Raw genomic sequence first — 11220 nt, 5'->3', positions numbered from 1 at the left:
ATATATACATATATATACCTCAATTTTTAGATACTTTAACTTAAAATCGTTCTTTTCACGCATATTTATATTTTGAGCATTTTTCATACTAATTTTTTCATACTAATTTTCACCGTCAAAAGAGATGACGACAAAATCATTTCCAGCCTTCGTAGCAAAGTAAGACTAAATAAATGGTACAGCGAAGTTTTATAAACAGATATGTGTAGGCCGGGAGTACAGTTTCTTGTAAAATTTCTTTCGAACGATAATAACGTAGTAAACAATGTTGAGCGTTATTAATAGTAATACCGACAAAATTAATAGTAATACCGACAAATTAATAGTAATACCGACAAATTAATAGTAATACCGACAAATTAATAGCAATACCGTCCCCAGGAAGCGCATCTAACATAGAAAAAAATCACGAGGATTGCGATTCTCGTTGCGCCGCACACAGCGGAGATTTGATATCAAATATACATATGTTATACATAGTGTAGAAGACAGGCGTTTTCTCGGAGAGCGCGGCCGATACCATTCGCAATTAGTGCAATCGTAAATCTGTAAGTGCCAAAACTTATCGTAGTACTTAATAACGACTGCCTTAAGGATTCCGTTCGCACGGCGATTTCGCGGTGCGTTTACCGGCGATGACGGTGATGATTTCGGTAAGCGCAAGTAAAAGAAAGAAAGAAAGTAACACTACTCGCGAAACCGTATAGGCTTAGAAAAAAGGTAAGTGATTAAGCGAATACGGCACGAGAGAAGAAAACGAAATGCCCGCTTTGTACATTTCTTATTCTGTACCGCAGATTAACCGACGTTCGCTCTACGTTTCAAAAACACCGACTTTTCGCTTACACCTTTAAATCACCTGATTACTGATATTAACGTCGATTAATTTAATTACAAATCGTACATAAATTAGTTCGCAGAGATCATTATCATAACTTGTGAATGTATTGTAATTTGTATGAGTTGTTATGTATTACGTATTATAATTGGTTTTTTATAATGATTTAATATGACTTAAAAATATATAAAGAATTGTAATTTTTTGAGCATTGATTTTGAACGCGTAAAAAGATCAATATAAAATTATTTAATTTAATAAAACCAAAGTAGTGTGATATTAAAAATGTGGCTGAGGAGAGTGCTATAATTAGAGAATTTCTTAAGGGCAAATTAAAAGTTTGATTAACTTAATCAGTGATCAACTTATTAACAGTACAAAATTTCTAATTGTATAATATTGTCTCTAATCTTTTGTTATACAATATATGTTAATAATTCGACAAAATTAATAACTTAACGAAATTATGTTACTTAATACCATTTTGTCAAATTATTAATTTGGTCGAATTATTAACATAATGTTAAAAAAAAAAAGATTAGGGACAATTAGCGAATTTTGCGATTAGAAATTTTTGTTTCAAATAATTTTACCAGTAATGGTAATAAATCGCTGATTAAGTTAATCTTGATTTAACCGAGATCACGAGATTTTTTGGGACATGTGAAAGTCGTATTTCCTCGGGAAACGGCGTCCGCGCGAACGTTTTCGAATCCGCGCCTCTCTTATTTCTTATCAAAACTAACTGTAGAATATCATTGTATAATCTTACGTATTATAACAACGAAAGTATATGAGTAATAAAAGAGTTGAAAAAGAGCGTCTTGTATTATTGCATCGATAGCAGACTTACCCTCTCGAAATAATTTTGTCAGATTACAACCGCCATGACGATCGATGTTCGGCGTCTCGAAAGGGAATCGTCAAAACTTCTTCAGGAGAATCAGCTAATTACTTGATTCTGAAAATCAACAAAATATATTAATTGCAGATTACAAGGACTTTATTCGGATCTGTTATTTATTCCTCCACTAGAATTTTTTTTCTCGCTTTAATCGAATATCAAATTAATTATATCTATTTCATTTTAAATTTCAAAAGTGTAGTTCAACTATAATAGAAAGCAGACCTTTCGTCTCCTTTATAACCATTTCTACTAATATAGTTTAATTGTAATCTTGATTCTATTTCCACAAATATAGACTGACTTTAATCTCGGTTTAATTTACTCTTCATTCTTACCAATTCTTAGAACTAGAAAAATAAAAAACAAAAAGTAATCTACGATAGAAACAGGCGTATTTAGAATTACCTTCGTTATTTCTAAGCGGCGTTCAGAAACTTTGACCCGGGTATTATGTTTCCCAAATATTAAACAAGTATAAATTGATATCTGGATGACTTAGATGAAATTTCTGCAATCGTAAGCACATTTACACGCGCGCGAAGCGCTTCCACTCTTCCTCATCGCGCGCAGAGGATAGTCACTGAAGTGTGTTTTGTTTTCACGGTCCGTGCTGTAATCATATATATCATCCTTATTGTCTATCCGGTCTATCGAATATTAAACAAAGATAAATGATGCTTACAAGCGCTGTGAGCGCGAAACGGAATAATTTTGCACTTTTAGAATAATGCAATAGCGCGCTCTCCGTCCTTTTCGACACGATCGCTGAAAGCGTTAGGAGAAAAGAGACAGAAAATTCAAATTACGGCTGGAAGGAAATGGCGGGGGCTCAGACAAAATGGTGGGCGCGTTCTCATGAATCTAGACATATCTAGGGAATTCTCAATTGGACGACCAATGAAAATCATTTGTCCAGACGCGTCTCAAGGTCTCCATCTTATCTCGACTGCAACGGAATTTAGTATCAATTGACAAACGTTATCGAGACATTCCGAGACGTCGCGGACGGTAAATATCGGAAATCAGGCGTCAATAATAAAGAGGAGGGCACTGAATGCTAAAAACAAGTTGAAATTTAAACTCCATCCAAGAATCACGAGGAATAGCCTTCGCTTTGTCAAAAGTATCCGAATGGTGCGTCTCGATACGTTTAGTGAGAGTCTCGGCAAAGTACGGTTCGCGTGCGGTTATGGCGACTTAACGCGCGGTTATCGCGGCCAAGCGTGCGTTTTCCCGGGGGCACGAAATCTTTCTGGAACGACGCACCATTAAAACTTAGAGAACGCCACGATGATGCACAGAAGGGGAGGCAAGCGGATCCGTATGGATGATCCGGTGCCTCCGGAGTATGATACGCCGATGACACCATTGACACCGATGAATGACAATTCCGGCGGGGACGCGAACGACTCTTACAATGCGTATACACCGTACAATCAGACTCCGTCTCAGACTCCGCTGCACAATCCCACGTAAGTATCCAATTAGCGAATTGATGTTATTAAGTCTGTTCCTTGTGGCTGAACTAGTATACATTTGTATTTGAAATAAATGACTTTATCTGCTACATATATAATAATGACATAAGAATTTAAATTAACTTATTATTGTATATTTACAGTCCAGAACATTACTCCTCTGAGAGCTATAGTTCACCAGGTACAACTCAACAGCAATATCAGGAACAATCAGGAAATCTTGATAATCAGACACAATTCGAGGCTCCTGCAACACCAGCGGCTTCTAACATGAGGATTACAAGAAACACGCGTGCCAGGATGCGTGGTATGTATAAATATGTATTTTGTCAATATTTACGGACCTTGTAACACATAAATAATATGAAAAATTGTAATCTTTGACTTTTTAAAGGAGGCGTGGTGCAGCAACCCAAATACAAAGAAATCGATACGGACTATGTTCCACTATCTACCAACAAAAGCAGAGGCGGTGGTGGACGAGGGCGTAACAAAAGAGCGCATCATCCACATAGTTTAGAAGATGAAGCTAGTCTTTATTATGTTATTAGAAATAATCGTTCGTCGCTCACTGTAAGTTGATTTATGTTATTAATAAGTACACGAAGAAGAGCTGTGTATCAAAATCTGTTACAAATATTGTTTGACAGACTATTGTTGACGACTGGATAGAAAAGTACAAAAGTAACAGAGAGAATGCCCTTCTTATGTTGATGCAATTTTTTATTAATGCAAGCGGTTGCAAAGGTCGCATTACTTCCGAGATGCAACTGACCATGGAACATGTAGCAATAATTCGCAAGATGACCGAAGAATTTGATGAAGTATGTTTCTCAGATTATAATGCTTAACAGATCGCTAACTTTATCATTATAAAATTTTATTCTGCAGGAAAGTGGTGAATATCCGTTGATAATGACGGGACAACAGTGGAAAAAGTTCCGTGCAAATTTTTGTGAATTCGTCCAAATTCTCGTCCGACAGTGCCAATATTCGATTATTTATGATCAATTTTTAATGGATAATGTTATTTCTTTACTAACTGGGCTGTCAGATTCACAAGTAAGAGCATTTAGACATACTGCAACGCTTGCAGGTAAAGTTCAACAAACTGAGTAATTGTATTTATAAAATTTTACTGTGAACTCCAAAATGTGTATTAATAAAATAATTTAACTTGTAGCTATGAAATTAATGACAGCTTTGGTAGATGTTGCTTTGACTGTATCTATAAATTTGGACAACACGCAACGACAGTATGAAGCAGAGAGACAAAAGGCTCGGGAGAAAAGAGCAGCAGACAGATTGGAATCATTGATGGCAAAGCGAAAAGAATTGGAAGAGAATATGGACGAAATAAAGAACATGCTTACATACATGTTCAAGTCCGTTTTTGTTCATAGATACAGAGATACCTTGCCGGAAATACGTGCGATTTGCATGGCAGAAATCGGAGTCTGGATGAAGAAGTTCCACCAAAATTTCTTAGATGATTCTTATTTGAAATATATCGGTACATAATATTTTTATCACTTTTATAGAATGAAAATAAAAGTCATATTATAATTTTGTGTTTGAATTTTGTAGGTTGGACTTTACATGATAAAGTTGGAGAAGTTAGACTAAAATGCTTGCAGGCATTACAACCATTGTATGCCTCAGAGGAACTAAAAACAAAGCTCGAGTTATTCACAAGTAAGTTTAAAGATAGAATCGTCGCAATGACGTTAGATAAGGAATATGATGTGGCGGTCCAGGCTGTGAAACTCGTTATCTCAATCTTGAAACATCATAGAGAAATCCTCACTGATAAAGACTGTGAACATGTGTATGAGCTTGTTTATTCCTCGCATCGTGCGGTCGCGCAAGCGGCCGGTGAATTTCTGAACGAACGTTTATTCCGTCTGGACGAAGTAACTATGGCGAGTGTTAAGACCAGACGTGGTAAGAAACGATTACCGAATACGCCACTTATACGTGATCTTGTTCTGTTCTTTATCGAATCCGAGTTACACGAACACGGGGCATATCTAGTTGATTCTCTGATTGAAACTAATCAAATGATGAAAGATTGGGAATGTATGACGGATCTTCTGTTGGAGGAAGCTGGTCCCGATGAGGAAGCGTTGGATAATCAAAAAGAAACATCCCTCATTGAATTGATGGTGTGTTGTATAAAACAAGCTGCTACGGGCGAAGCACCAGTCGGCCGTGGACCTACTCGAAAAATTCTGTCAGTGAAAGAACTTAAACAAGTTTATGATGATAAACAAAAATTGACAGAACATTTTATTCAAACGTTACCACTGTTACTTGATAAGTACAGAGCGGATCCTGAAAAATTGGCAAATTTACTCGCAATCCCGCAATATTTTGATTTAGATATTTATACAAAATCTAGGCAGGAAATGAATTTAGATTCTCTATTAAGTAAAATTCACGGGATTGTAGAAAAAATGCATGATACCGAAGTTTTAGATACAGCGTCTAAAACATTGGAACACATGTGCGTGGAAGGTCATGCTATCTTCACTAGGTATGTATATCGCTTTTCTCAAATTATACATATTGAAGCATTCAGTATTCAAATTATTTTCTTTTAGGTGTGACGTCGCTCGTTCAACTTTAATTGATTCAATCGTAAATAAATATAAAGAGGCGATCGACGAATATAGAAATTTGATTGAGGGAAATGAGGAGCCAGACGAAGATGAAATATTTAATGTTGTCCAATCACTCAAAAAAGTTTCTATATTTTATTCCTGTCACAATATGAATCCTTGGGGTATATGGGATTCATTGTATAAGGATATTGAAGATGCAAAGGATCCTTCAAAGTAATTTTGCTTATATTTATGAAACTTATATTTTACACAAATATGTTTAAATATATTTTAATTTTAATTGTTTATATACAGATGCCTACCACCTAAAGCAGTTAAATACTGCATAAGCGCATGCTTCTTCGCCATTTTGTGGGGCGAACATCATTTGATGGATGCTGTGGACTCGGGCAGTCGTGGCGAGAATGAATGTCGGCAATTGAATGAACGACTGCATTCGTTTATAGGTTTGATGCGCCATTTTGTCAGTGGTGATAGTAACAGCGCGGTAATTATAATTTTTACCCAAATTCGAAAACAGTCACGTTAAATGTTTATAAACGTAAAATGTTTTATAAATAATATTTATAATGTTAAATAGCCATCATCGCCGATCTTAAGGGAAGTTGCGTACAATACCATATGTGACTTATTAGTAGTATTCTGCAATCAACTGACTACGCATACTAATCCCTTGATGCATCAGTTGGTATATGAACCAGACCAAGCGATGCAAAACATGCTCAATAGATTTATACAAGAGTATGTCTTCTCCGAAGAGGAAGATGGTGATTGATTATTTTTATTTTTTATTTTCCGAACATGCATACAGTGATTTATTTATTATGTATCTTAAAATTTATTTTAGTTCTTATTTGTATCATAAAATAATATTTTTTTTATATGCGAGACAATAAAACTGGAAATTAGACCTAAATTTTTTGTTTGATAGGAAAATGTTTTATTATTAGACAATTCAGTGTCTCAACTGAATAACTAATATATTGCTCTCTTCAAAAGATAAACAATTTAAAAAAAAAAACCTTATTTTCGTGTTTATCATGAATGAGTTAAGTAAATATTATCCTATCAATTATTAAAAGTGAAGTAATTTAACTTTATAAAGGAATTGGCGTAGCTCAAAAAAGATGGTCTTTTTTTTCAAAGATTATGAAACAAAAATAACAAAAATGACATTTGATTATATTAAGGATATATTCTTTTTGCCGATATTATTTGATTAATCAATAATTTTTTATCAAATTGAAAAATAATTTGCTCTTTTCTGTGAAATTTAATTTTTTAAGTAATGCACTTTTAAAAATGAAGGAGTGATATATTAAATAAACTTACTAAAAAATATATAATATGAATTTATTTCACAGATGAGCATGATGAACATTCTAAAATCGAAGAACTACATAAACGAAGAAATTTTTTGGCTGGCTATTGCAAGTTAATCGTATATAATATGATTCCCACAAAAGCTGCGGCAGATGTGTTTAAACATTACGTCAAATATTACAATGACTATGGCGATATTATTAAAACCACATTAGGGAAAGCGAGAGACATCAACAAAACGAATTGTGCATTAACGATGCAACAAAGCTTAAATATTTTATACAATGAAATAATGGCTGAAAAGGGCAAGGTGAACAGAAATAGCGAAGAATTTACCGCGATAAAGGTATGTAACTATCGATATGTAATTTGTAATGCAATGAGATAAAATATGCTAAAATCTAATTATGTCTAGGAACTCGCAAAACGATTTGCCTTATCCTTTGGTTTGGACGCTGTGAAAAATCGTGAAGCGATTACGGCCTTGCATCGTGCAGGAGTGTTATTTGTCATTACTCCTCCAGATGGTATCGAACAGGATCCTACAGGTCCACCACCGAATTTACCATTTCTGGAAATACTGTCAGAATTCACGAATAAACTTCTCAAACAAGATAAACGTCTAGTGTAAGTACTATATTTTAAATCTAATTTGTGCCAATATTTTTCTTCAAATTTATGAGTTTTAATATGATGTATCCAATTGTAGACTCAACTTTCTGGATAGACGACTACAAGCTGGAATGCCATCTTCACGAGGAGAGGATTGGCAACCTTTATTATTATACAGAAATAGTTTATTACATGGTGAAACTGATCAAGTACCAGTTACAAGTAAACGAGCTTACACAAGACGCAAGAAAGATTTAGCAGGTAAAAGATTTTATATTACTATGATTATTTTGAAAAGTGCTTCTGATATACATTATTCATCAGACACAACTCCGTTTTTCAAAATTAATTGAATAGGAAATAGTAAATGTATCATAATTTTGAATACTGTAAAGTTCTTATTTTCGTGCCGTTTTCATGCAAGATTAAAATGTAATGCTGTGGAATTGGATTCAGACTTGAACTGAGATAGACAAATATCGTAAATTGCAGAAATAATTGCGTTTATGATTGTAACTATCGAAGCATTAAGAATAAAATATTAATTTTAAGTTATCTTGTCTTCTTTATCGTCTCAACAATAATATTTATTTTTACAGAAGAAGAAGATGCTGATGAACCTGACGAAGGTTCTGATCACGAACTTGCTGGGTGAGTTGGAAGTACCCGAATATAGAGAAAATCTAATATAATATTGTTTTTTGTTATAGGATGATCTTAATTATAATGAAAAATAATTGTAACTGTTCGATAACAAAAAATCGGCAAGCGCTCGAATATAAAAACAATAAAATACTTCAGCTTTTGCAATGCAAACTATATTATCTATCTATATGTGCATATGTAGTTACATATTGTGTATAGCTTGCACTTCAAATCACATGTTATAATTATATATTATAATTTATATATGTATAATATATATAATTTAAATTGCAGCAACTAGTAAAGCATTTAATTTTTATTGTAATATTCAAGTGCTTGACAAATTTTCTTTGTGTTATCGACTAGTTATATATAAGTTACTTGTAATTATAATTAAGATTATACTAATAAGTTTAACAAAAAAATATTATATTAGAATATTATATATAATATATATGTAGACAATATATATTATAAAACTAAAAATGCGCAAATTCTATGCACATACTAATGTGCTTCTTTTATTATTGCTATAAGACAGTAATGTTGCTTGCAAAATGTAGTTCTGTAGAAATAGTGGTAGCAGTCCCATTACTAATAATATTTTTATTTTACTGCCATTTTTTCATTAATGCTTTATTAATTTTATGGTATATTCGTAAAACTTTAGTATGTTACGACTCATTGCTATGATAAATTTATGAAAAAGAATGAATTCTATGTATGATGAATCGATGTATGTTGTTAAAAACTCTATTATTTTGATATGTTAAAATACGAAATTTTATAATTATCATAATTTTACAATTTTGAAATATTAAAAAATTTAAAGCACTATTGAGAAAGTGTGCGTGTGAGAGAAAGAAGAAGAAAGAGAGAATGTGGAATTATAAGTTGTATATTTTTTTATTAAAAACATTGCGATCTGCTTGCAGTATAACTGCATGCTTGTGCTTAATTTGTAAATATCTATTGTTACTTAAAATCATAATATTTTAAACAAAAAAATTATTTTTTGTATACACATATATGTTTGCATGAGTAGTGAGCCTAACCGCTTGTTACAGGCGACCTTAAAAGAATTTAAGAACATATTTTTAGATGAAAATTATATATTAATCGTGTATATTTAAAACTATATGTAAGGGACAAAAATTGTATATTTTCGATGTAATCTATTATATTTCGTGCTTGTTTTAACAACAAAGCATTTCTGCTAGAATAAGATTGTTACAAATATATAATATTATCGTATCATATTTTTGAGGTAATTGAAAAAATAGTGCATAGAGAACGATGTGTGTATTTTATCGAGATTGAAAATCAAGTAAGCTGAAAAAAAACTTTGTATTCTATTTATATATTAATAATACAAATTGGTGTGATAGACATATGAATAAATATTGCTTCAAATAAGACCTTCTATTCCCAGCGCTCCTAGATCCTACTTTATCAAAATTAAAAAGAGTCATTGAAAAGCGCAAAAAAAAGAACATATTTCATTACTCATTAACATGTAGCAAAATAAAAAAATTGATCATTTCTGTATGCTTCATATTTCCTAAAATTAATGGTGCCTATGTTCCTTTTCATGTGACACGCCGTTCTCTATACCCACCACTTCACAAATATGTGTCATTATATTCTATATGTGTCATCTATATCATTTCTTGATATTGTTATTTCGATTTTAATACTTATTAAAAAGTAATATTTAAAAAAAAAATTCTAAATACATATATATTTTAGTATACAAATTGATCATATGTATGCACTTGACAATTTCTCGTAATTTTAATATTTTTGTCCCTTTATCTCGAGTAATCAGAATAATTGCACTTCTACCTGAAAATGGGCGTTTTTATTTCAGTAAACAAAAGAAAAAGCGTGGTCCACGGAAAAATAATTGAGTAATTTATTTTCTCATATTTTTATTGATTTAAATATAAGTAGAAAAAAGTAATGCATCAATTGAAATATAGATTATTTTTAAATTATAAAATACATTTACTTAATAAATGTCGATATGATCATTTTATTTTTAGATTACCAGTTACTAAAGTGGTAATACGCGGAGCCAAAACAAATGCTTTCTATGATAATAATAACACTGCAGAAATGCAAACGTCTCCCACAGCAGCCATAGAAGATACCTCGACGAGTCCTTCACATGATATTGATAACAGACTTAAAACTTTACAAATTCAGTCAAGATCGTAAGTATGCTGTCATGTATCTATTTTGAGATTATAAAATAAACGGAACATAATTTTTCATTAGACGGCGAAATCAGGATCACGTAGAGCACAGGGAATTGCGGAGAACCTCTAGAAACTCGGGAAGATATGTTGAGGGACAATATATGGTAAGTTCGAATAATATTACAGTATGTGAATATAATGCTATAAGTTACATAATATATATTGATTTAAATTAAATTACAGGAATCTGATTCTGAGTAGGAGACATCGTAATTATTAAAAGCTTCGCTCTCTCATATTCTTAAATTTAGACGATTAGATTGTGATATGTATTCAAAGCAGCTACACGATTTGAAAATTACACAAATCTAATCTCAACTTAATTTATATAGATACATAAAGCTTTTATATATGTATAGAACAAGTATTAATTTCGACAGATGAACATTACATTATAACATATACGTTATTACATATAAGAAAAAATTTTAAGTTTTCAGAATTGAGTTTATTTCATTATATATGTATTAATACGTTTCGACAGACGAACATTACGTTATAACATATACGTTATTACATATAAAAAAAATTT

At 32.2% G+C, this 11220-nt stretch overlaps 1 protein-coding gene across 1 annotated transcript; it reads left to right on the top strand.

Annotated features, from left to right (window-relative positions):
• Positions 1–2685: 2685 nt before the first annotated feature.
• LOC108752960 (cohesin subunit SA-2) lies at positions 2686–11044 on the top strand. The gene is made up of 18 exons (XM_018494230.1): positions 2686–3217; positions 3367–3530; positions 3618–3796; positions 3874–4047; positions 4115–4319; positions 4407–4736; positions 4811–5759; positions 5827–6060; positions 6142–6334; positions 6428–6614; positions 7212–7516; positions 7586–7797; positions 7880–8043; positions 8382–8433; positions 10298–10333; positions 10473–10643; positions 10708–10792; positions 10872–11044. The coding sequence occupies exons 1-18, from the start codon at positions 3036–3038 to the stop codon at positions 10887–10889; spliced, it is 3840 nt and encodes a 1279-aa protein (XP_018349732.1). The 5' UTR covers positions 2686–3035; the 3' UTR covers positions 10890–11044.
• The last annotated feature ends 176 nt before the right edge of the window (positions 11045–11220 follow it).

Source organism: Trachymyrmex septentrionalis, unplaced genomic scaffold, assembly GCF_001594115.1.
Source record: "Trachymyrmex septentrionalis isolate Tsep2-gDNA-1 unplaced genomic scaffold, Tsep1.0 scaffold62, whole genome shotgun sequence".
In the NCBI taxonomy this organism is placed as follows: Eukaryota; Metazoa; Arthropoda; class Insecta; order Hymenoptera; family Formicidae; genus Trachymyrmex; species Trachymyrmex septentrionalis.
This window is presented reverse-complemented; position numbering and strand designations above follow the sequence as displayed.

What these genes read in the sequence shown, in the direction of transcription:
- LOC108752960 (XM_018494230.1), top strand. Translation starts at nt 3,036, where the DNA reads ATGATGCACAGAAGGGGAGGCAAGCGGATCCGTATGGATGATCCGGTG. An exon ending in TGACCGAAGAATTTGATGAA is followed by an intron (nt 4,048 to 4,114) that starts GTATGTTTCTCA and finishes TTTATTCTGCAG; the next exon opens with GAAAGTGGTGAATATCCGTT. An exon ending in ACATACTGCAACGCTTGCAG is followed by an intron (nt 4,320 to 4,406) that starts GTAAAGTTCAAC and finishes TTTAACTTGTAG; the next exon opens with CTATGAAATTAATGACAGCT.